Genomic DNA, 27,936 nt, shown 5'->3' on the forward strand with positions numbered 1-27,936 from the left:
ATGCCTGAAACAAAAGAAGCCATAAGCAATATCGCCAAAGAATTTTCGGCGCAAAAAAAAAAAAAAAAAAAAAAAAAAAAAAAAAAAAAAAAAAAAAAAAAAAATACAAAAACAAAAAAAAAAAAAACAAAAAAAAAACAAAACAAAAACCAACAAAAACAAAAACCAACAAAAATTGAAAAGTCATATGATGACAGCAGCGAGGGATCGAATATACTTCAGCTCAGCTATGATGATATTTAACGAACATAAACTGACAGAATATTAAACTTTCCTCAGTTCTATGCGGTTAAAATTAGCTTATAGATGTTTGAGCGATGGATTTTGGGTTTTTTTTTGAAGGCTGGCTCTAGAGGAAAAACGATGAGACATTTTACAACACGCTTATTTTTATTCGAGTCACACTCATTGTTTATAAAGACTATATATACTGATTTTACAATTACGTTAGATAACCCAATGTAATATATATAAACTTTGAACTGATGGGTATTTCGTTTATTATATTGCGCAAATCATATAAACGAAGGATAGCAGTAAGGGTTACTAAACTTTTTTTTCGTGAAAGTGAAATTCAGAATGTGATGTGAGTGGTTCGTATGGTTTTTCATGCATGTGTATGTAAAGAAGAAATGAAGAAGAGAAAGAAAAAACCTGGTTAGTTGTATCTACTTCCCTCTTAGTCCAGATCGTCATGTTTCTTTTTGAAACCCTTTGCCGCTGTCAAGTTCACGATGCTGTGGAAAGACAAACGTTTTTATTTAAGAGAATGGCAACCAGAGCTTGTTTTTTTGCTACGATTATTTTGGAAAGCAGTTTGAAAACATATACTTTCTTTTTTAACTCGTGGATACGCGAAGCGTAGAAACGAGTTATTGTGAGGGGTCTGAATATGCTAATGTGTCACTCGCTCGCTCACTCACTAAGATGTTAGCATATCGATAATTAAACGTATAACGATCGTCTTACGTCATCTGATTGCGAACGTTACACGACACTGACAAGCACAAAGCTATTATTCAGTATACACTACTTTCGCTATTTATATGAGGAAATGAACTGTTGATGTTTCATGTGGGTTACTTTCTAGCACTGTGGACCAACTTTGCACATGCGCACACTCGCACACTCGCACTGAAATCGAGCGAAATACTTTGAAACCTTCAAATGTCAACAAGCATAAGGACACAGGGAGCCCAATCTCTGAAAAGTTCAACTAGCATCCACGAGTTCGCCAAAGGGCGGTTTGATTTAAAAAGATAAGAGTACAGATAATGAAATAAAATTTAATACGAAGAAATTGACTGGTGGTCAATATTTTCCATTTTTTGTCTTTTGTGTTTCTTCTCGACGACTACTTGTGCCCTTTTTTGCATTGATTAACATTGCCGCTCATTCCTTTTGAAAAAAATATTTTCTCACGATGTGGAAACAATAATTAGTTTAATCTTATTTATTTGATGTAATTTTAATTACGTAGATATTACAATTAAATATATTAAAAAATAATTATCAAAATGTTTGGGTAGTTCAAAATGAGTATTATAGTTTGAGGCTATTCCTCAAAGAAGAAAAGATAGATGTATGAGACGTAGTTCGGTTCTCTTTTATTTTTTTTTTATTTTTTGCGTTCAGAAACGTTGTGAAAATTCGAAAATATTGAGGTATGAACTTGACTCAGTCAAAGAAATGTTTTTTTACATCATGTCTTCAGAAAAAAACCATTAATGTTTTCACGCTTACAACACAATGTGTATTTAGACAAATTTATCCTATCTGTGCAATCATTTTGACATCGTTTTTCATCGTTTTGAAATTGATTTGTGAAAAAGATGAGTTTTTTCGTAGTTGAACTATAATTTGTAAAAAAATCAAGCGTACTTTTGAATTCGGTTACAAAGGTTGTTACATAAGCCGCTCCCAGAAGATGTCTAGTACAAACCAAACATTTTCCCACGAGGACGGACATTTCTTTAAATGAGACAAGTAAATTTTAGTTCAAAAGTTGCCTACATATAAAATTTCTTAAAAATTACGACTTTTCGAAGACAAATGGATAGTACTTTTAAGTTAAAACTCGTTCTAATTTCTAACGTATTGTTTGCAAGACGAGAGCATATTACGACAAAGTTGTATAAGGTATCGTTCATTTTTTCTCGAGGAAATGGGTATCGATGTTTTAGATATGTTACCCTCGCTAGTTTTTGCATGGCTATGCATCGTTCATAGTTTTTGAAACCGGATGTTGCAATAATATGCATATTCAGGAGCGTTGAGCATGCGCATTATATACATGTACACGTGGCGACTAGATGTTAGAGTTGTTAAGAATTACATGGAATAAACACAAGATAGAACTCAACAATATTGCCTCATCTCTCATAACAGATGCTTACGCGATAATGTCGAAAGATCATTACTGATTCAGTTCCAAACTCTGATTCGCTCGTTTCACTTCAGTGGTTAGAATTTATTCATTACTTAACAGGGAAAATATCCAAAGTGCTGAAAACGGGAGTTAGTTTTGCATTAACGATCCTTTGACTGGGAAAGCGATGTTTATAGATGAGTATTGTGCAGCAACGAACGAAGTTTTCGAATACTCCATTTTACAGTTCCATTCATTGACCACGAATAATAGTTCCAAGCCGAAGTTGGAGTTGCCGCACATGATAAAAAGCGTAGTTTTGCTATGCGCGGAAACTCTAATTTTGACTTGCAACTAGTATTCGTGGTCACTGAACAGAACTTTAAAATGGAGTATTCTACGGTTGCAGAACGAGCTACAAGGCCCTCGGAGTTGTATGGAATGCAATCAAGGAAACAATAGGCTGCGGTTTTAAGAGTGACTGAAAAGGTCAAAAGAATTGACACCTATGTGTCAACACATCAAGTCAGAGTTCAAATCAAGCGCAGGCTTTGTATAAGATTTTGGAGGTAATTTTGTTGGTAATTATTCTAAATCGAATAATTTTATTATTTCTCCGTTATTACTAGACTTTTGCCTTTTAAAAATACTATAAAAAAAGCTTCGCATGTAGCATTGGCCGCGCCAAAATATCCTTACTGACCAACGATGGAATTTATATTATTGCCTTTTCAGCCTCTTCTCAGTAGTTCTCCTCACTTTCGTATCTGACTCCGTCGCAAAGAAAATGATATCATTCTCCTTTAGCAAAGCCTTGAAATGGCGTCGTTTTTTTCGTGTTCTGTCTGGAATCTCTCCTGTTTTCTACCTTTTTTCAAAATCTTTCTAAATGCTTGAACTACACATTTAGCCGACAAAGATATTCTAAGATACTTATTATCTTGAAGTGCGGTAGAGAAGAAAGACAATCCATTGACAAAACACTTCACAAATGAACTCCCAGAAAGAACAACACTAGTTTTTTGTGGTTAGTCCGTCTATAGACGGCTAACCACTATGCTATCGCGTAGCGTGAACCACTTCCCCTCCCCTGGTAGGGCGAATCATTTTTCGCATTTTATACAGTAAGTTTTTAATTTACTGAATTTATCAGTACATTTAACTGTTAGAGCTCTCATTATACATCTCTAAACAGTGGAATAACAGTTTTCATGGCCGATCTTAACAGCGAAATTGCAAAAAAACGGATGACCAATTTGTGCCGTGCTGCTGTGGGCCACTAGACCTTCCCCCGAGAGGTTAATTGTTGGAATCGTGCCACAAATCATGCTTCCTGTCATCTATTTATCTATCTATCTATCTGTCACGTTCGGTCATGTTCAATGCGATAAGCTTCCGATATTTTCACTCGTGGATTACATCATCATAAAAACCATAATAATTTCTTTTCCTCGTTGCTCGAATTGCTACAGCAAATTTTCTGCCGTCTTAATCAAGTCCGGGCCCAAGTAAGAGCGCACGACAGTCTCGACAAGATAGTCTCATACAAGACAAACTCATTACTCATATACTGAAAACTATAAAAACATATATATATATATGTATATATATTGAAAACGATATTGAGCCTCCTAATTGGAGGATAAATGAGGCCGTAATTTACAGGATATATTCAGCCCTTCAGGGAATTTAATATAAACAACCCAACAAAAAAAAAACGCATTGTCGGTTGTGAATTAAATCAGACCTTGAATCTCTTCCGATGAATTTTAAGATAATTCAGCCTTTTGCTCATGGGATTTTCAAATTCATTCTTAGAACAATCGAAAAACCATATCTTTGCGAAATAATCTTATATGAGTTTATTGTGATTGATAATGATCAACAAGGCAACATTGTCTTAAAACTATTTCTATTTCTTTGCAATCATGTGATAAATAGGATATATATACAGCAGATTTGAAACTGAACAACAAAGATTAATGAAAACAGTTGTTCAACGAGCAGCAGTGTTTATTCAAATGTAAACGTTTTTAATAAAACACATGGTTCGAATTTTTTATATGGCATTAAAAACCTCCAGCACTAATAAAACCAAAAATTTTTAATAAAATAATCGAAAATGTACAAAAATTGAAAGTTATGAAAAAACTGCCTTAGGCCCTTCTGATCATCATGCGCATAATTTCCCATGTATGTACACTGTGGATTTACGTTTCACTTTTGACAAATTTTTAAAGTTCATGGGAAAAGATGAAGCTAAATTTACGTTACGCAGAGCTTTTGAAACACGCCATTTTTTTGGATGACGATTGCTGTTTTGTTTTAACTTCCTTGATTTTATATACAAGTTCATTTCCTTGGTCCTTTCTGACCACATGGTTGAACTCATGAATTATTAATGACTTTGAAAGACTTTAGTATGATCTCTCCTGTTCTCACACCGTTCATTTTACTTCTTTGGACTAACCACATGCGCTTCTTGAGCGCCTTTAATTAACGTTGCAATCTTTTTAAATTGAGCTAAATATACTTTTTCTTACCATTCCTAACCTACACGAGAAGAAGGGGCCGGTCACCTCTTTGATTAACAATCTAACTCACATTCCGAATGCTAAGCCCCTCGAGTCAGGGATCCCTTTGTTCTACAACCCCTCATGGGCGTGGACCACCCCCTCTGCTTGGTGTTCTATAATGGTGTGGTATAGTAGTGGTACCATACCAAAAACACAAACCGCAAAATATGATCATTACTTTGGGTGTAGCTCCCCTTTTACTTCACAATTTGCGCAGGACAGCAAAAGCATCCTATAAAACATATTTCATATGTGCATGTTCAGTATTTTGGACAAGATAAGAAATGATGCTAATACACATCAACTTGTCGGTCTGTTAATGAACTGTAAGTCATCGTATATGGTGTTGTATGTACATATGAAGCATTAAAACACAACTCTGCTTTTTGTTGGCGCAAATATCGACCACTTTTAGTTACGCTACTTCTTTTAACTTATAGAATAGCTCGGTCTATATTTGCTCTATTAACGTTGTCGCAACATGAAAAATTGACTGCCGTGAGTGGATGTTTTTAAAACTCTACGTAATACGTATATGGCAGCGTACAGCCAAACGTGTTTTCCAAGATTGTCATGATACATAACTAATTTTGAAAATAATAAGCTGTTTTTCTCTTTAATTGTTGCAAGACATCGACGAGTGTCTAAGCAAACCTTGTCAGAATGGAGCAATATGCAACAACAGAGAAAATGGTTACTCTTGTGAATGTGCAGCTGGATTCAAAGGAATAAACTGCGAAACAAGTAAGTTCAAGGAAACATAATGACGAATATATAAGTATGTATTTGATCTCACGAGGACATTTTTATACCTTAGCACAGAGAAAAGTAGCATTCCGAAATAGCGCGACCTCATTATTGAAATCTTACCATAACAACTGGGATAGAGTATCGGTGAAAACACGATAGTTTACTATTGCTGTTAGCTTACTAATTAGGGGAATATCTAGGTAAACTTTTCTAGGCCTTAACAACCAACCAACCAACAAAGAAACAAACAAACCAATAACTTTTGATAGAATATATAAATTCTGCCACAAGCAATTATTTGCCTCTGCCTTTGGAATCGCCAAATAATTCTTTGCTCGCCATTAACAAATCACGATATTTAACTTAATTTCTTCCACTAATTGCTTATTGTACTTTGGAATTTGTTCATAGACATCGACGAGTGTGCAAGCAATCCCTGCCAAAACAGTGGAAAATGTACTGATAAGACTAATGGCTACTATTGCGACTGCGCTACAGGATTTAATGGTACAAACTGTGAAAATAGTAAGTATTTCCAACAGGATAGTCTTCTGTAAAAATCACGTAATCAATACAGCTATAATCCATATCATGAAAGGTTTCATGAATGGTAATCATGGGTAAAATTGTACATCACGCGAAAATTGTATATTGGTAAATTGATAGCTGTCAAAGAAGGGAAATAAGTCACAAGAGAGACAAAGATAAACTGAAAACTGTCTACTACAGTAGTAAAAGTGTATCACGATACCATTTATCACATTAGAGAACAAAATAGTTTTGAAATAAATGGCGCGCCATAGCTGACATTTTCTTTAATTCTCTCCATCCATGGTACATTAGCCAGGCAGATTCTTGAGAGTTCTATCTATATATACCTGTATCTCTTTCTTTCTTCCTCTCTTATCATTTATACATGCAGTTATTTGGTGAAAAAGGTTGAAGATGCGAACAGCGAATGACGATCAGTGATTGGAGATTTCATGCCCGAAAGAGAATTGTAGGCATACGTCTAATCGCGAATATTGAAGGCGTTTTAAATGGCTTCGTCTACTAAAACGACACTAAATATCTCAAAAATAACGTCTCTGTTCTTAACAAGAATAATTATAATAATAAGGAAGACTAAACATTCCAGCTATTTTTATATTTTGGAATGACCTATCTCCTATCGCTTATATCGCTTATTACCTATTGCCGTTTGCCACTTTAACCTTATTTGTTTGAATGTGTAAAGCTTGTTTGTATGTTTGCGAATCGTATTAGACATAGATGAATGTGCAAGCAATCCCTGTATGAATGGCGGCACCTGTAGGGATGGCATCGCTGGATTCATCTGCAATTGTCCCCGAGGATACACGGGAGTAACATGCAAAGAAGGTATGTCAGTATGTCACCTGTTTGCGAGAGGGTAATAAGGGAGAGGCGATAGAGGAAGAGCGCGAGAGTGTAAGGGTCAACTTTATTAATATAACGTCAGTTCTGGTGGAATTATAGTGACTAACCGCTGCCAAAAAATCACACTGTACAAATAATAATATACACGAAGATTCTCTAAGCCATCCCCCATTCTCGTTCAGCGAGAAATCCAAGGTCAATTCCTTCGATATTTTGTTAAGAAGCTGAGAAGGCGTGGGTATGAGAATGCCACCTACCTTCCCTACGCTAACATTCGAAAGTAAAAAATAAATAAACAAGATTCTTCTAAGGATCCACTTGACAACAAGACAACAACAAAAATTGAAAAGTCATATGATGACAGCAGCGAGGGATCGAATATACTTCAGCTCAGCTATGATGATATTTAACGAACATAAACTAACAGAATATTAAATTTTCCTCAGTTTTATGCAGTTAAAATTAGCTTATAGATGTGTTGAGCGATGGAATTTTTTATTTTTTTAATTTTTTTTAAGGCTAGACTCTAGAGGAAAAACGATGAGACATTTTACAACACGCTTATTTTTATTCGAGTCACACTCATTGTTTATAAAGACTATATATACAGATTTTACAATTACGTTAGATAGCCCAATGTAATATATACAAACTCTGAACTCATGGGTGTTTCATTTATTATATTGCGCAAATCATATAAACGAAGGATAGCAGTAAGGGTTATTAAACCTTTCTTTTTCCTGAAAGTGAAATTCAGGATGTGATGTGTGTGGTTCGTATGGGTTTTCATGCATATGTATGTAAAGAAAAGAAGAAGAAAAAACTGGTTTGGTTGTATCTACTTCCCTCTTAGTTCAGATCGTCAGGTTTCTCGTTGAAACCCTTTGCCGCTGTCACGTTCACGATAAAAAAGATAAAACCTTTTATTTGAGAGATTGGCAATTGACCAGAGCTTGTTTTTTTTTTACTACGATTATTTTGGAAAGCAAATAAAAAATTCATTAATGTTTACACGCTTACAACACAACGAGTATATATTTGGACAAATTTATCCTACCTGTGCAATCATTTTGACATCGTTTTTCATCGTTTTGAAATTGATTTGTGAAAAAGATGAGGTTTTTGGTATTAGAACTTTTGAATTCGGTTACAAAGGTTATTACATAAGCAGCTTCCAGAAGGTGTCTCTACAAACCATACTTTTCCCACGAGGACGGAAAACAATTAGTGTTTTCTAGAAGCCTTAACATTATCTTTCACCATAATGAGATTAACTTTCTGTAAAACACGTGACATGGGTACAGAGTAACAACTATTTCGAAATATCTAATTTTCCCCGCTCTTTTTTACTAATACGGTCATTATCGCCTACTTTTTCAAGAGTTTTGTGTATAGAACTCTCCACGAACTATAAGAGAAAAGCCAAGCTCACTTAGTAGTAAAAGAAGAAGAAGAAGGAATGTGGTTACTCTAGCCAAGTGGCTGTTCTTTTGTTGTATTTTTGGGTTGATATATAGCGTATTGTTTGCAATACGAGAGCATATTACGACAAAGTTGTATAAAGTTTCGTTCACTTTTTCTTGAGTAGGTGGATATCGATGTTTTAGATATGTTACCCTCGCTAGTTTTTGCATGGCTATATGCATCGTTCAAAGTTTTTGAAACCGGATACTTACGCGATAATGTCGAAAGATCATTACCGATTCGGTTCCAAACTCTATTCGCTTGTTTCACTTCAGTAGTTAGAATAGGCGACTTGCACTAAGAGGTAACGTGATCAAATCGGCCATTGTGGCTGGGATTCCACAGGCATTTTAGCTATACGAGAATGTAAAAAAAGTTGCCGAATTTGGATAGTTTTTGATAATAAAAAGTAAGTTAACGCACTATAAGAAGTATATTCTTAGTAGATATTTAAAGTAGATTTTTGTGCTTGGCCTATGGGCACAGTACATTTGTTTTTGGTGAGTTAGGTATGATCGGAATTTAGTGTTACGAATGCCATTGGTGGACCTCGTCATGATTGACATTGGTGAAACACGAGGTGAAAATGCACGTTGAGATCTGTAAGATCGGGACACGGAGGAGGTGAAAGAGGTTGAACATATGTGGTTTTTGTGGTAAGAGTGCCTTAATCCAACTTACTTTAAACTTAATTTGGTGGTATTCTAAGCAGATAATTAGAAACTGGAGCTAAATTAGAAACTTTAAGTGCGAATTTTTTTTTTAATACAACTCGGATTAGTTATGTAAACAAACGATTGTAAATGGACAGGCCAGGAATTTCTACTGCGTAAAATAGTACTCGCACGAGTTTTATATTATCTTATTAGCAAGAAAAATGATATTTGGTTTGATTAGCAAAACATATTTATTTCTAGTCGAATATTTTTATGACAAAAACGTATTTCATGCCGTAAGCTTGAATGGGGGCGGGCAAGGAATTTTTACTGCGTCATTGATCTAAAATAGTACTATTGGTATTAACTAAAAGAAGGAACGACCTAAAACCACCTGAAACCACCAGAAACCACCTAAAACGACCTGAAACCATCTTGAAACCACCTAAAACCAGCCAAAACATTGAACCTCCATCGAGTTTGTCGTCCAGTTTGTGTATTTTATTGACTTTTATCGATCGATCGAGTGTTTGTTTTCTTTGGAAGGGATGTACTTCATGGTAGAATGTCATATAGTCGCTCATACGTATAGTCTCCCATAGAAGTATTCCACACTTATACCTCACCTCTCCCTTGCTATGATTATACCTGTTCCTAGCTATGATCAACCGTCCCTACCTATGATCAACTGTTCCTAGCTATGATCAACTGTCACTGTCTATGATCAACTGTCAATGATTTTTGTTTAGCTAAACGTATCTATTTCTAGTTGAATATTTTTATGAAAAGGGGATTTTCATGCCGAAACCTTCAACGAGTGGGTGGACGAGGAATTTACTGCCTCATAATTTACATAAAAGAGTACTCACACGAGTTTTATATTAGTTTATTTATAGTTCCTTTCACGGTTTTCGACGCCATATTGTTTGTGGGGCAAATTTACTAAGAAGCGTAGGGAAAGAGATACGTTTTTCGTAATATTTCCATTCTGAGGTTACCCTGCGAGCAAAGTCTCCTTAACCTTCCCCCGAGTGAGAGAAAGGAAAGAGTCTTCTTTCCTTTCTCTCACTCGGGGGAAGGTAAAGGAGACTCTGCTCGCAGGGTATTCTGAGGTAAATTTTCGAGACCAAACTTTTTCTGTGGATGGAGAATCTTCTGTTCAATAATGTTTTGTGTGGTGTTTTGGAGCCACCATAACACTGGTTCTCAGAGAGACGGAGGCTTGCTTTGGGGTCTGCGACCAAGACTCGTTTCAAACCGAATCCACGGACTTTCTTCTGTCATACAATGACTAAATCCCAAATAGAGAGTCTTGTACTCTATTCAAAGTATCCAATGTGCCCAGCACATTTGACACGTTTTCCTGTGTCAAAACTTGTTACTATTAACTGGCCAAGAAGAGACAAAAAAAAGGTATTTGTTGCGATACCATGTTAAGACCTACGAAGTGTTAAGTTTTGTTTCGCCGGCTGCATGACCTCAAAACATGCCATTTTTTCCTCTTTCTGGCGAATGCAGCAAGAATCTACTTAAAGGACAACTGACCCTCCAAAATGACCCATTTTTAAGAGGAACTACATCATTTGAGAAGTCCAAAAATCCAGTTTTTAAAGGGGATAGAGCATCCATTTTTCTAAAACAATTTTTTGAAAACATCGCATATATCGCTCTGGTGGCCGCCATCTTGCGCTTTTATCGCGGGCTCAGAAAAATAGCGTAATGACGTCACAACGTCACAAGAGTTCAAGCTTCCAGTTGTTTGCCTGACTTCTTCCTCAGTTTCTTATACGTTTTACTCAATATTTTGCGAAAAAATACAACTTGGTCATCAAATTAAAGGCATGTCAGAATCCAATTCTTCTTCCGAAGGCTCGGACAGCTCGGGAGACGATTTCGCTCAAGAATTTTTCGGAATGGACGACGAATTTGGTTTACGGCCATATCAGTTTGAACCAGAAATAGAAATCTCCTCAGATGAAGAGTTCAGAGAAGGATCTGACAGTGACATTATTGAAGACGATGAACAAGAGAACAATCGACTTACAAATTCAGATTGGTAAGTCGTACTTCTGTCTTATCACAAAACTGAACTACATATCCATTTTATATAAAATCGTATCTTGCCACTCGTGTTCTTGCAATCTGTTCTTTAGATATTGGTATGCATGAATCCAGTTTGCGACCAAAAGCAATACCAACTTTCGCAATTTTAATTAAAAATATGTTTAAAAACATCGCTTGATAGTCAATAAGTTATATACTGCAGGATATAGATACAGGGATATAGTTGTGTCACAAGTTGTGTATGTATATTCTCACTTGGGACAATCGTTGATAATGTTCAAAGATACTAAGAATTGTTTTATTTCTGTTAAATAGGTGTACCTGTGGTAGCTGCCAAATTATGGATTCAATATCTGAATGCATTTGTTGCCAAGAAATCGAAAAAGTGGTTGCAACATGCCAGTCTGTTGTTGAAGATGGAGATGCTGATGAACCACCACCATGCATTACTCAACATCCTGGATTCTTACCTGTTTGTGCCAATAAGTATGTTCTTCGAACCGCATGGGCTCAGTACAGACACATTGCATATAGGCAACTAGCAAGATGGTGCTGGGGAGTTCTTGGAAAGGAAGTTCGGGTTGTTCTGCCCTCTTGTGCTGTCATGTGCATCAGAGCACACTTCCCTCCCCCTGGACTAGAGGAGGACTTTGAATTTGAAGGTTTTCACTATGCAGATGATTAGCTTGGCCTAAAGTTACATGGAGTTATTATATACATTTTATTTATTCCTTACTTCATTTCATATACACAGAGTGGATTTTTTTCTATCAGGATTTCTGAATTGATAAATTGAAAAGGAAAACATGGAAAGGCTGAGACCAAAATGTATAAGAGTAGTCATGAATTTATTTTTAGATGAAGTACATATAGAAAGTTGTTTATATAAATGTTTTCTAGGTTTTGCATATTTTATTATTTAAAAACAACTACACCTAGACAAAATGTCCAGCTGAATAGAGAACCTAGTGTACAAAGCACTAGTGGACAAAATCATGAGCTAACCAAGCAAATTTTGCAGTTATACTAGACATGGATAACCAATATTTCCTGGGCACCAATTTGTCTGAAAACAAGGCTAGTCAGTATTGTTTATAAAGAATTTGCCTTGAAGTAGCATGCTATAATGGATTCAAAAATTGTGCTAAATGAAAAAAATATTCTCTTGGTGATAGAATCCCACCCCATCTTAGAATCTCGGTACTGACTAGTCTCATTGTCAGACAAATTGGCACTAGGAAATCTTGGCATCCAGGCTTGTCAGCCATTTATGGCTCATATATTTTTTTTCCAGGCAAATAGGCCCTTTGCAGCTCAGTAATCATGTGCTGATTAATTCACTGAGAGCAAATGAATGAACATCTTGATTCCCATGAGTGAAAGCGAAAGTCACTATTCAGCTGGAATTTTTTCTATACTACATTCATACTGGGAGAGACCCCATATATAATGGAGCGTAGATAGTTAAAGAAAAGACCTCTTTTAAGATTTCATTTAAAAGTCAATCGTTTCCTAAGTGGTAATGATATTTTAATAAAATTTTCATCTGAACATCTAAAAACTGCAAACTTATCTACCACTTTAATCAGGTCCCCTTCACATTAATTACATATTTTGTTTATAGCAGTTTTACTTGGGTCTGTCATGTACCTTCCCATTTGTAGAAGCATTGTAATTATTACCAGTAATGAACACAACTGTTCAAAGATGAGGGGGATTGGGACGACAGGCTTACTTGACAGTTCTTTCAAAACAGCTATTCACTAGAGTACAATCACTAAAAGAGTGCCAATGATGCTTTGCATTATTTTCTACTAGATAGTGTTAATTAAAAATAGGAAATGGTTAGAATTGGCATCACTTAACACTACACATTTTAGTGTTTGTAGTCTCTACTACATTCCATTTAAATTAATTACCTAGAAAATCTTGACCGGTGTCGTTCAATCAATTCCTGTTTGTCTGGGGCAGGAACACTAGCAATGTTTCTTGGTAATTCAACCTCTTCAATTGGGTCAACCCCTGCAGCCTCCATGCCACCCTCACAAATTTCAAGTACTTTCAGTTGTAGCTCAGGGAGGAAAGCATAGCTTTTTCTTTGTAAGACTGGCTTAACAACCCAGCGCTTGTGCATCTTAGGGAAGCACTTGCGATAACGAGCTTCTCCACTCCTTGGGCCTTTTTGAACAATTGCTTGAATTCTAGCTGTATTGAAATTGTTGTCAATGGCAGCAAGTTGAGTACGAGCAACCATTCCCTTGTAAGAGAAGTGCTCTCTTTTTGAGCAATACTTCAGCATCATCGAATGATAAACTTCAAGCCCTCCTGTGTGACAAAAGTCGGTCAATCTTGCCAAGTTGAAGGACAACCTCTTCTAGGGCCACATGAGCTGGTGACCCCGGCTTGATCCAGTGTGTGGTGCGCACTTGTCTGTGGGTTAGGGGAGGATGGGCACACTTTTTGAATACCTCTGCATCCTTCCAGGAATGCTTGTTCACGCAATGGTGAACAACAGATTTCCACTTCTCTCTCAAAAGTTGTACATCCCCATTACATGTAGCAGCACACCACCAAAGATGGTTTGAAATGGATTGTATCCAGGGTGCCAGCTCTTGGTTTTTCTTCAATTTTGCTTTCTTGTTCAGCTTTTTTACAATTGACTTGGAAAGATGCCACACATCATACTGGTGTTTGATGTGGCTAAAATCTTTTGCCATAGTGCTGGTGATGGATGTGTGTCTGTCAGTTGTGATACATTTTATACTGACCGTGTCTTCTAAAGTGTTCAAACACCTTAGAAACCCCTCTTTCTCCATAGCATTGGAGCTGGTTACTTCAGAGACTTGAACAATGCTGAAGGTGGCAATTTTCCCTGTGCTTGTCTCCATCATAGTATATGTGCCATATTTAGCACTATGACCAGGACTGTCACTTCGGCCATCACCATTGAGATTTACTATGTCCTTATTTGACAGCTCTTCAATTACAGCAGCCTCCTCTCTCTTCCAAGCATCATTAACAACAGGAAATAGGTAACGTTCCTGATGTCTGTAAAAGACCCTCTCACTCAGAAATTTTAGGCCAAGACAGGATGCAAAGTTTTGAAGTCTGGTAAAAGTATTACCAGTAAATAATATTGATGAGGAAATCAACAAGTTCCCAATAGCTAAGCGATTTAACATTGGCTGTGAGTACCATGTCAAAGCATGATGTTTCATACATGTAGTTGTCACAATAAGTAGGCTGCCTTGACATACAAAGTTGACATCAGCGACAGGTGCTCCACAGCTTCTACAAAACTTGAATAACTGCTGCAAACAAGAGTTAAATACCAAATATTTAGGTTCTTTGATATGGTTTTCAAGAGTTTTATTGCAGTCTTTGTTTTCTGGCTCTAATTCACTGTCCGTTGTTGAAACTGTCTCTTGCGATGAAACAATGAAACCATCATCATCGTCACTTAGTGGGAGTCCCTCTTCCTCTGAAAACAAAGACTTTTCTGACTTTTGTGGAGACACTGTTGGCATTGACTTTACTGGTGAGGGGTGATAGCTAGTACTGTAGCTGTGGTCGTGGAAGCTCACACTGAGTATTTCATCTCTACTGATGTTTGGTGAAGGGGAGGGATTGTAAACTGTTGTTGTGTCGGCATCTTTATAGTATCCAGGCTCTGTCTGAGTTGATGCAGTGGATGTTACAACATATCTACAACCAAGGCAACACTGAACACCAATCTCCTTACAAAGTGGTTCAGGAGAGAACTCTGGTGTTTCCATACTTGGTGGATCTTCACACGAGGGATTTATTGTGGCACATAGCTGCTCCACATTCTTTGAAAATACAAAAATAAACAATGTTTTCAACAATACTATAAACCATTCTTCGAGGCCTACTTTACCTTAAATAATACAAAATAAACATATTAACCAACAATGCTATAAATTATTCTTCCGGGGTCATTTATCCAAGCAAATTTGGAATATTACGGCAACATTGTTATGGTTTACGAATAAATATCAAATGTAAACTAAACACGTGCAAATAACCATTTTGAAAATTTCAAGTATCGATCAAATATTACTAGCTATACTTATGATTTTAAGCAACATTTCATCTATGAAAGCATAAATAGCTAATGATTGATGAATCGCTTCGGTATGCATTAATAAGTCTTTTTCATGAGTGATTATTTCGAAAAACAATGTAAACTATGTTATGTATAAATGACATGTTATCTCACCTCTTCGTTTTGTTTGCGTTTGAGCCGGTTCTCTGATGTAGCTCTTCTTTTAGCTGGCTTGCAAAATTGAATACTGACGGAACAGCATCGCTCTTTAATCTCCTCTTCCTTTTTATCCCGGTTAACTGCTCCATCAGATCCACTTCAAAGCATGAATCCTCGAAGTGATCGCTGCAAACGTAGCAGTTCTTCAAAGGCGGCAGGTTCTCTCTCTTTATCCGCGCTATCCATGCCTTCTGAAGAGCTATTTTGTTAGGAATTTTGTGGTAGCTAACAGACTCAGTTTTGGAAGAATGGTTGGTGCATTCTGGCACACAACAATGAACCATCTGGATTAAGAAACTTACTCTAACTTAGACTATTAAAAGATCGACTAGCACTCGAAATATACAAACTCAACAAGTTTGGAATGCAAGCTTCACGTTGTGACGTCACGGCATTAATGCGGTAATTTATTGCGGGCTCAAATATGGCGCTCTTCTATTGGTATTTTTCGCGAATTGATTATTTCTTTTCGGCGACATAGAAGCTGTATCAGAGTTCAAAGTTGAATTTATGTGATCTATGTACGTTGTAGTTTTATATGAAAAACGGCAATTTTTGGGGTCAGTTGTCCTTTAAGGTATATATTAGAAGGATATTTCTTGCAAGAAAAGTGCATTTTTTAAGAATGAAGTAGGAAAATATTTGATATTTATCGAGATGAAGTCGTTGTTTTGAGGTCATGAAGTCGGCAAAACAAGACTAAAAGCTTCGTAGCTAAAATCCTGTACGATGCTAGCCACAGTGGCCGATTTGATCACGTGACCTCTTCTTGCAAGTTGCCTATTTATTCATTACTTGACAGGGAAAATATGCAAAATGCTGAAAACGGGGGTAAATTTTGCATTAACGATCCTTTGACTGGGGAAAGCGATGTTCATGGATTAGTATTGTGCAGCAACGAACGAAGTTTTCGAATACTCCATTTTACAGTTCCATTCATTGACTACGAATAATAGTTCCAAGCCGAAGTTGGAGTTGCCGCACATGATAAAAAAAAACATAGTTTTGCTGTGCGCGGAAACTCTAACCTCGAATTGCAACTAGTATTCGTGGTCACTGAACAGAACTTTAAAATGGAGTATTTTATGGTTGCAGAACGAGCTGCAAGGCCTTCGGATTTGTAAGGAATGCAATCAAGGAAACAATAGGCTGCGGTTTTAAGAGTGACTGGAAATGTCAAAAGAATTTACACCTATGTGTCAACACATCAAGTTCAAATCAAGCGCAGACTTTGTATAAGATTTTAGAGGTAATTTTGTTGGTAATTATTCTAAATCTAATAATTTTATTATTTCTCAGTTATTACTAGACTTTTGCCTTTTAAAAATACTGTAAAATAAGCTTCGCATGCAGCATTGGCCGCGCCAAAATATCCTTACTGACCAACGAGGGAATTTATATTATTGCCTTTTCAGCCTCTTCTCAGTAGTTCTTCTCAGTATTTCTTATGAACGATTCTCGCATTCTCGTGTAATTGTAGTTTCCTAATGTTAGGAACCAATAATAATGACTTAATTTGATTATAGGCGTGTTTTTGAGTATTATTTCTACCCTAGTTATTCTAGCTATCTGTTCCGGCTTCAAACTTCTTTCAAAAACCTAGAAGCGGCGACTTTTCGTCCACAAAAATGGTACACTTTTATTGTGCTTTCTAGGTGCTTCGCCCAAAGGCAGTAGAATTGCCAGGTGGCTCGCCACAGTTCTATAAGAGGCTACATTTTTATCCTAGTAACTTAGTATTTCGAAAGTCTTACAGCGATAAAAACGTTATTATACACTTTCGTTGTACTTTCTAGTACCCGCGAAATAAAGCTGAGTATGCCGTGAGTATGCTGGTACATTGAATTCTAAAGGAGAATTGCTTCTCGAAACAGAAAGGGGGAGAATTCCACATCAGTTCTCTTTAGCACAGTGTCTTGTGTCGGACTCATGGTAAACAGATCGAGTTCATCATTAATGCACTCGTATGATTTGGGGTGAATGAGTGACATTTTTAGTTTTTTCAACTATCGACTACAACCAAATATGTCTTGAAACGTTAGGCGTTTCCCAAACTTAATCACACTTAGTGACGGATTTTTGTTCTTGGTCTTCATATACTTCTTCTCTTTTTAACCTGTCTTTGTTAAGAACGTGGCTTTTCTTTTCCTTTCCTTTTTGCCTTAGTCCGTTTGAGAATTCAGAACATCCTTCAGTATGTTGGTATCTTTCAATTCCTTACCGATTTCACGAATTCTATTTCTCAGCAATATCTTGAGGTTAATTCCTAAAAGCGTGTCACTTTCGCATCTGTTTTCTTTTTTTTTTTTCCTCCTGAAACGCAGCTTTCCCCCTCTGTTTGCTTGCACTTTTGAAAGTCCTTTACTGAGGTCGTTTACATACTGTGCTAGCAGCGACTTATTGGAGTACCTATAATCTTTTGAACACCAAATCCTAATAGTTGAGACAACTCTTTCTTCAAAACTAACTTGTAACCTTCTCGCAAGTAAAACGCTCACTTTTTCCGATCTGTTGTTATATGATGACTCAAAGTTTAAGTTCACAATAGTGAACTCTAAACTTGTTGATAACTACACTAGAGAAAATCGTTTGCGCATGCGTGCATTTCAGTACGTTTTCTAAGAATTTTGAAAAGTTCCAGTGAGAAAATAAATGTTTGTTTTTTTCCAAGTATACAAAATATTTCGAGAGTATACTTTTGCCAGACCAAGATACCGTATCAACAAGCACAATATGAAAGAATTAGCCTTGGGTTCCAAGCATGGACACCAAGTTTAAGCATTTTGTGAAGTCCAATTTATCAGGCATGTTTATTTGAAAGCCAAATTTACATATTCAAAATTTACATGCTCAATATTTAATAAGATTTTTATGTTAACAACACTTTCTTGTTCTCGATTTGACTTGCTAGTATCCCAGAATGAATAGCACGCTGGATAACCTTTCCAAGACACGAGAACTTCCTTCTCAGCATGCCATCCTCTCGTATTCAAGATCTTGTCTATTTCATACTCATCGTCATCCTTGATAACCATAGCCAGTTCGAATACATAAACCGAAAGAATGATCTCATCTCCATTTGCTTGTTTTAAATTATACACGTGCGGCGTACGAGCGATACAATTAGAAAACGTGAAAATCTCACCAGTGTACTGACGAAGGTATCACTTATTAAACGTCCTTCTCGCTTTAGAAATCCAAACCATATAACCTACATGCACACTTTCATAAGTACATGTTCAGTATTTTGGACCAGATAAGAAATGATGCAATTTCACATCAAATTGTCGGTCTGTTAACGAACTGTAAGTCATCATATATGGTGTTGTATGTACATATGAAGCGTTAAAACACAACTCTGCTTTTTGTTGACGCAGTTATCGACCCCTTCTAGTTACGCTACTTCTTTTAACTTATTGCATAGCTCGGTCTATATTGGCTCTATTAACGTTGTCGCAACATAAAAAATTGACTGCCGTGAGTGGATGTTTAAAACTCTACGTAATACTTATATGACAGCGTACAGCCAAACGTGTTTTCCAAGATTTTCATGTTACATAATTAATTTTGAAAGTAATAAGCTGTTTTTCTCTTTCATTGTTACTAGACATAGACGAGTGTTTAAGCAAACCTTGTCAGAATGGAGCAAAATGCTACAACAGAGAAAATGGTTATTCTTGTGAATGTGCAGCTGGATTCACAGGAATAAACTGCGAAACAAGTAAGTTCAAGGAAACATAATGATGAATATATAAGTATGTATTTGATCTCAGAAGGACATCTTTGTACCCTAGCGACAAATGAAAGTAGCATTCCGTAATAGCGCGACCTCATTATTGAACTCTTACCATAAATACTGGGATAGGGTATCGGTGAAAACAACATAGTTTACTATTGCTGTTAGCTTACTAATTAGTGGAATATCTAGGTAAACTTTTCTAGGCCTTGACAACCAACCAACCAATCAACCAAGAAACAAACAAACCAATAACTTTTGATAGAATATATAAATTCGCCACAAGCAATTATTTGCCTCTGCCTTTGGAATCGCTAAATAATTGCTTGCTCGCCATTAACAAATCACGATATTTAACTTAATTTCTTCCATTAATTGCTTATTGTACTTTGCAAATTGTTCATAGACATCGACGAGTGTGCAAGCAATCCCTGCCAAAACAGTGGAAAATGTACTGATAAGACTAATGGCTACCACTGCGACTGCGCTGCAGGATTTAATGGTACAAACTGTGAAAATAGTAAGTATTTCCAACAGGATAGTCTTCTGTAAAAATCACGTTATCACTACTATAATCCAAATCATGAAAGGTTTCATGAATGGTATATCAAGGGTAAAATTGTGCATCACTCGAAAAAATGATGAAAACTGTCTACCACAGTAGTAAAAGTGTATCACGATACCATTTGTTATATTGGAGAACAAAATAGTTTTGAAACCAACGGCGCGCCCAGCTGACATTTTCTTTAATGCTCTCCATCCATCGTACATTATTAGCCAGGCAGATTTTTGAGAGTTCTATCTGTATATACCTGTATCTCTTTCTTTTTTCCTCTCTTATCATTTATGCATGCGGTTATTTGGTGAAAAAGGTTGAAAAAAGCGAATGACGATCAGTGATTGGAGATTTCATGCCCGTAAGGAATTGTAGGCATACGTCTAATCACATATAATGAAGGTTTTTAAAATGGTTTCGTCTACTAAAACGACACTAAAAATCTCAAAAATAACGTCTGTGTTCTTAACAAGCATAATAATAATAAGGAAGACTAAACATTCCAGCTATTCTTATGTTTTGGAATAACCTATCTCCTATCGCTTATATCGATTATTACCTATCGCCGTTTGCCACTTTCACTTTTTTTAAAGTAACTGTATATCTGTTTGAATGTGTAAAGCATAATTGTATGTTTGCAAATCGTATTAGACATAGATGAATGTGCAAGCAATCCCTGTATGAATGGCGGCACCTGTAGGGATGGCATCGCTGGATTCACCTGCGATTGTCCCAAAGGATACACGGGGGTAACATGCAAAGAAGGTATGTCAGTATGTCACCTGTTTGCGAGAGGGTAATAAGGGAGAGGCGATAGAGGAAGAGCGCGAGAGTGTAAGGGTCAACTTTATTAATATAACGTCAGTTCTGGTGGAATTATAGTGACTAACCGCTACCAAAAAATCACACTGTACAAATAATAATATACACGAAGATTCTTTAAGCCATCCCCCATTCTCGTTCAGCGAGAAATCCAAGGTCAATTCCTTCGATATTTTGTTAAGAAGCTGAGAAGGCTTGGGTATGAGAAAGCCCCTTACCCTCCCTACGCTAACATTCGAAAGTAAAAAAAATTAAAAATAAAACAAACAAGATTACTCCAAGGAAGCACTTGTGGCAATGCCTGAAACAAAAGAAGCCATAAGAAATATCATAGTTAATGGAGCGCAATGGTTTGGAAACTTCATAGAACAAAGCTATTGTTTTCGTTTGATGTTGAACCGTACCATCACGTGATACTGACCCTGCACAATGGACTAAAGCAAGTATGTCTGAAAATACTCATTTCCTTATTATTTTAATGTATGAACATTTTGAAATTGAAAACTTTCATTGGATGACCATAAACCATGCGAATAAATATTTCCGCGCAGATACAATTAAGTCACTAGATGATAAATAAGAAAGAACGAAAAAAGGCAATTTTCTTTTCAATAAACAATTTGTATTAACCATATAGGATTAATTAACAAATAATAAGTATTTTAGAACGTTTTTTAGGGTTAAAAACTTCTATATTCCCTAATACTATGAACAAACGGAGCAACGGTTTCCTTCTCTGTCCAGGGTCAACGTTATATAACAATGGATAAAGACGAACAAAAACATGGAACATTAGGTTTCCCAACCATTCCGCTCCATTAACCATGGAAATATCGCCAAAGAATTTTCGTGCAAAAAAAAAAAAAAAAAAAACAGCGAGGGAACGAATATACTTTATATCAGCTATGATGATATTTAACGAACATAAACTGACCGAATATTAAACTTTCCTCAGTTCTATGCCAATGATTAAATAACACTCTTATTAGATGTAAATGAATGTGCTAGCAACCCTTGTTTGAATGGAGGTGCATGTAGTGACGGCATCAATGGCTATAGTTGCAGATGTATTATTGGCTTTGGTGGAGTCAATTGTCAATCTAGTAAGTTAAAACTAAGTTAAAATGGTAACACAACTCCATATTATTAGAAAAGGAGGTTCGCATGTTAATCAACTATGCTAACAACAAATTGCATGATGTTCTGTTACCATGTAAGATAATGCGAGCTAGCTGAAGGGAAGAAAAGTAAATGAAGCTTGACGTCACACTGGACGTATGCAACAGACGCAATAAAAGTCATAAGCGAAATTGGCAAAAGGATGATTGCATGGCTTAAAGAAAGAATGCAAATTAAAGCATGCACGTAAGGATTATTAAGTCAACAGCGAAATACTTTTTAAAATTATTTGATCTTGCTAGTGTTGGCACCAAATTGTGTGAGTGCATTTGCAAGACGCCAATAAAGCATTGATGCCAGCCCAGGAACATTTCGGCAATTGCTGTTATTACCCTTTTCTTACATATATTTTAATGATAATAACGTCTTTACCCTCTTTATTTGTTTTCTGTTTTGTTTACAGTATCCATTGGATAAGTTGTTGATCTAAATATCCACTACCATTCCTTCGATTTGCAGATGAATTGCTTATAAGAGTATTATCAATGAATATGTTTCATCTGTCATCTGTCATGACACTTTTATCTGTCCCAAAGAGAATACAAGGTTCATATCTTTGGGACAGTCTCTCCCCAAAAATCCTTGAAGACTGCGTGATCGCAGTCTACAATGTAAATAAATATGATTAAATCAACAGATTTTTAATTTTCATATTTCTTTTTGTATTGATAGTCTTTGCTCCTAACCATGTATGCAAATTTTGACTCATTAATTATGTTTAAAAATAATAAATTGTTGATTCAACATTTTTCAACGATTTCACATGCAGCCTTTTTAACCAAAAATACAATTATGATTGAGGAATGGCCAATGCTTAGCGTACGTATATCCAGTTCTGGATGCACGTGGGAGGCTGCTAAGCACGAAAGAAGCGTAAGAGTCGCACGAGGCATAGCCGAGTGCAACTCTAGCTTCTTGAGTGCTTTTAAGCACTAAAAAGTGCATCCAGAACTGGATATACGTACAACTAACCATTGACCACTGCTTTTATAACAGCAAAACCGTAAAATCAAAACAAAATTCTTTTTTTTTTTCTAACGAAGATTTCAATTAAGCAATGGTCAATGCTTAGCGTGCGTAAATCTATTGATGGTGCACGCGGATAGTTGGGAGAGCACGATCGTAGCGTAAGAATTGCACGAGGCGGAGCCGAAAACTATTTATTTTGCACTGATCAAATCACAGATTCTCCTAAGATGCGGGCACAATACTTTTCGAGCTAAATTTGAAATCAGTCAAGTCTCGTGTTCGGAGCAAAAACAGCTCAATTTGGATTGTAAACTTCATTTTTAAAAGTTTTTTTGATTAACCATATTAACTCTGGACGGTTGAATATTACTGACGTAAGGAGCATCGCGCGGTCGCGTTGTTGTTGATATAGTACAAACAGAGTCAAGTACGGAACGGCCGTTAAAGAAGTAACGCTCATAGGCTATTCAAACCGTTTGACCTTTGGAATGAAAACGTCTGCATTACAAATGCGAACGAAGAAACACGGACACGAGATAAGTAAACAAGAATAACGTTAATTTAATTCAAATAATAGAAAGGAAAAAAAACCTATAAAAATCCAACCACATTCGGTGTCTTAGTGCCCTTGCATTCGCCATGACTTTTAAAAAATGTAAGTAAATTTCACTCAAAAGTCTGACAAACATAGAGCCACAGGGTGCTCAGAGATACTTGTAAGACTGCAGTCGCTGTAATCATCTACAACTATTAAGACTTTTTGATCGCCTTTAAAAAGCCATTGTAAATCGGAAGTCACGGCACTATTTAAATTGAAGGAAAAAAATAGCGGGTGAGACATGGAACAATTCCTCAACTTTTATTCATTTGGAACTTTTACGTTTTGTATATGATATAATGAAGAAGGCCAAACAGGCCGAAATGTTTATCATATCGATCTTGGTTGCTCTTGGCATGCATTGTTTCTGATTCCGTTCCAGCTTCTCATAGCATTTCTCTCGGGTTCTCACAATTTCCCGCCTGCCCATATGACTCAACATAGCACAAGGACTCATTGTCTATCTTTTCATCACAGTGCAGAGACATGAAGCGTGTTTCATATTTTTAAAATATAGCTAGTTTCAAAATCGTTGTCGCTTTCAAAAAGCATAGCCATAGCTTAGTACATAGCCCATGTTCTTTACACAAAAATAACTGAATAAGAATGGCAAAAAATAAAATAAATATGAATTAACAGTGGTTTAACAGAGTGGCTCCCCTCATACTAGATTCCTATTGGAATTTAAAAGACGATTTTTGAGGTTGGAGGAAAAAACAAATCCACCTGGGTCGCCTTGGTGAGAGGTGATCGCTCTTACCCCTATGTCACCTGTTCAAATCGTTTTATCAAGATATCATCCTTATATTCTTTTTCTTCTTCATAACCCAAATAAACATTTTCACGCGGTGTCATTGGGTCGAATTGGTCACGTGCAGGACGGATATCGGACGATATCCGCCGTTGGAATTGATATCCGTCCAGTGAAATATAAATTACGTAAAAACGAAGAGAACTGGAAAAAATGGAACACGAAAAAGAGAACTGGAACACAAAGAAGAGACCTGGAAAAAATGGAACACAAAGAAACTCGGTTTTTACAAACGAAAAAACAGTGTTTGAGTTCTGCAGTGCTATCCAAGCAAACACACAAAAAACTTTAAAATATGCTGTAAATTTATTAGCAGCCGAAAAGACGAAACTTTCAGTTCGTGGAATCCTTTCCAGTGAATTTGTTGGGTGATATGGCTCACTGGAATATCGGCTGGTAATGTCCTTGGATAAGAAATGCTCTTCAAAATATCACGCATGCTCTCGATGAAGCTTTGCTTCTCTTTTTTCCGCAGACCATTTCTCATTTTCGGACATTAAATCAGTCGATATCCCAGCCGCTCCAAGATTATTTTTACTAATATATCTTGTCCACTGGTGCACCTGTCTTCAACTTGTGGGATCCTTTTTTTAAGCTGACTGCGCATGTCAGTGATAAGCAAACCTCTATCAAATTATAAAGATCCATTCTCGTGACCCGTATGTTCGATTTGAACAAAGCTTTAGAAAAGTAGAATTAGGTACGAGTCAGTCTCAATAGAGCGACTACAGAATAAAAAAGGATTAGTAGATATTTTATTTCAATCATTTGCTTTGAAGTCGGCTATCTTGACTCAGTATTACACAGTGACAAGTATATTGTTTGTTTCCTATTTTAAAGAAAACGTGAAACAACAACGTGCTTCATTATTGAACGGAGCGCGGAAAAAGCTGTTTTATTTGTTAGGGACTGTGCAATAATTATCGGGAGGGGGGAGTGGGAGGGGGGGGGGGGGGTTCTAAAATTCTCCAAATTGGGCTTAAATTGAAGCTAAACCCCACTGTGCTAAACGTAAAATAAATCTCACCCCTCCCCCTTTTGAAATTAAATAACTATCAACCCCCCTCCCCCCATACATCACTACCTATATGATTGGATCGAAACAAAAGTCATCAGTTTCACGGAAGAAAAAGGAAAATAAGAAAAAAGCTGAAAAACGCAAATCCTCGGCAATAGAACATAGGAAGAAAAGGGCATTTGTTATATTTAATTCCTTAGGAGGAAATCCTTCAGCAAATGAATACAGCCCTGAGATATATGGCATCCGACAACTTGATAATATTGACAAGGACACTCTACTGATATTTACATCTCAACTGACAAATCCTGCCTGAGGGATCTTCTTTCTTCGAAATGTTTTGTTAGGGAAGCCAAGGAGCTGGTTCAGAACTTCTGTTTTTATCCTTGACATAGCACTAAATATCATGAACATAAAGCTAGAAGAATTATTACAAAGCAAAACAAAAAAGACATGACATAGTCAGTTGTCTTATATACAGTCAATCAATGTGGCCTAACTTTACCACAGTACAGCATAGAAAGTTGTGACTTGTACACTCTTTACTATACTGTTTTTGTACTGTTTTTGTAACAAAGGATACTCAGTTTATATATTATTTCAACACGTACGGTTTTGAGGTTGCACCTGTGACAAGTTGTGTTCTTTATAGAGTAAAAAATATAACAATGAATGTCTATTTTAAATACATTTATATGCATCTTTTCAATTTTATAGTGAACAAAATCCCAAATTGACTTAAGACCCTCCCTCTCCATATTTAAGCAATTAACTTCTAACCCCCCTCCCCCCAGTACCAGACAGACGGACAGACAGACAGACTTTTTTATTCGGTATCGAGTATTAGAATATACATGGACATTTTACCCGAATAAACGTATGAAGGCTATAATCGTTGATTTATAGTAGTTTTTCTTATGTTATAATAGATTCACCTATTTAACCTATTTAGTAGAGTTACTATTTATTGCCTAGTCTGGGAAAGAAGACCACATACTATATTTAATCTGTATTGTATGTGGACATATTTTGCTACTGCAACTGTTAACATTTTGGGCAGACTCATAAATAGCAGAAACAGCTCGTTCTCATTTAACAAAAGAGAATCATTGTTTATGTTATTTATGTCCTTGAAGAGTTCTTCCCTTAGATTTGAATATGATGTACAGTGAAGAAGGAAGTGTCTCTCATCTTCTACACTATCTGGGCAAAGGAAGCCTCTCCTTTCTTAATCTGATTTTATCAGACGATATGCCCTTAATTTTTTCTCTTCGAGAACAAGAGTTCCCCTCGCCAGACTTGAATTTCTATATCCGTTAATCTAGTTTTAATTATTTTGAATGGGTTCTGACTTGAACAATGATTGTAGTTTATTTCAAGCCAGATATTCCCTAAGCCGCTTCGGTCTAATAGAAATTTTACTTTACTAGACCAGTTATTGTTGTTTGTTGCTAATGACTCTCTATATACAATTGCTGACAGTTTTTGGCGGTTTTCAAGTTTTGTTATGTTTAGCCAAAACTTAACTGATCTTAATTTTGCATTTAAATGATGGGGAGTTGACCTAATTCGGCTAGACAAGCCGAATTGGTAGCCTTTCTTCCAACCCCAAGTAACATTTTGTACCCTACACTGCAATTTAACTTTTGACCCCCCCCCCCCCCCCATTAATTTTAGAACTCCCCTCCCGATAATTATTTCACAGTCCCTTAATCATAACTTGCCTAAGAAAATGAAAGCAGGTTATTTGAGTATCATAATTAACAAATAAAACAGCTTTTTCCGTGCTCCGCTCAGTAATAAAGCACGCAGGAAGTGGCGTAAGCAGGAAAGAAGTGTAAGGAGGAAAACGGGCCTTAGGCGAGTGATTCTCACGCTACTTGAGTGTTTACGACTTTTCCTAAGTGTTTTACTACTTAACGGAGCACGGAAAAAAGCTGTTTTATTCGTTTTATTATATAGAAACTAATTTTACTTCGGTATTGAATTTATTTGCGTAAAAAAGAAAGACAGTCACAGGATCTAGCAGCTTCGCGCGCGCAGATGGCGTCATCACTGTGTTCCGTTCACTTATAAAGCAGAGTTTTCGACCAATCAGCGCGCACGTACTCTATCCTAACTATATAACAAACAAAGATAAGTACCGACTATTCTTGCTTAATAGAGAACGTGAGAGGAATATCCTATTAAGCACTTGTGACTAAGAATTTCTTGTTATTTATTGAATCACCTGTCTTATTTTATTTGTTCCTTGCAAGCGCAATGTGTGCACGTCCCGCATAATCTTATCTCTGTCCGTTAGACTAGTTCTTCTATAGTGAGGTTTTCTTCTCTTGCCAGTTGACGCATTTTAAATACAGTCTTTTCCCTAACGATAGGAAAGTGACCTGAAATATTCTATTTCTATTTTGGCACTTTAAGGTAGTTATTTACCTCCTCCATCCATGCCTATTAATCAAACTTCATTTCCAAAGATTTTAGAACTTCTCATATTATCAAAACATTAAACTTGTTGATATAACAAAATAAGATTTTCATTATCACTGTAAGAGTAAAACCAAATGAACCGTAAAAAAACGCAATATCCGATTAATTGGCTTCTAATTTTTTGTTTGTCATGAAGCCTTTTCTTTTACTTAAATTAACCACCACAAATAGCCAGAGGTACTATAATAGCATTCATGGG

At 36.4% G+C, this 27,936-nt stretch overlaps 1 protein-coding gene and 1 pseudogene across 2 annotated transcripts; one reads left to right on the top strand and one right to left on the bottom strand.

Moving 5' to 3' along the window:
* Window positions 1-10,848: 10,848 nt before the first annotated feature.
* Window positions 10,849-12,837, top strand: LOC148904741 (uncharacterized). The gene is made up of 2 exons (XM_089024661.1): window positions 10,849-11,268; window positions 11,592-12,837. Exons 1-2 carry the CDS (start codon window positions 11,054-11,056, stop codon window positions 11,959-11,961), a joined length of 585 nt encoding a protein of 194 aa, XP_088880787.1. The 5' UTR covers window positions 10,849-11,053; the 3' UTR covers window positions 11,962-12,837.
* On the bottom strand, window positions 12,785-16,124 carry LOC148904742 (uncharacterized; annotated as a pseudogene). Its single transcript, XR_016118797.1, has 2 exons — window positions 15,517-16,124; window positions 12,785-15,106 (listed from the first exon to the last, which is right to left on the bottom strand). The product of XR_016118797.1 is annotated as an uncharacterized LOC148904742 (transcript).
* Between the last annotated feature and the right edge of the window lie 11,812 nt (window positions 16,125-27,936).

The sequence above is a fragment of the Actinia tenebrosa genome, unplaced genomic scaffold, assembly GCF_029948245.1.
Source record: "Actinia tenebrosa isolate PJP-AT-01 unplaced genomic scaffold, QUT_ActTen_1.0 PGA_scaffold9__36_contigs__length_13948895, whole genome shotgun sequence".
NCBI lineage: Eukaryota > Metazoa > Cnidaria > Anthozoa > Actiniaria > Actiniidae > Actinia > Actinia tenebrosa.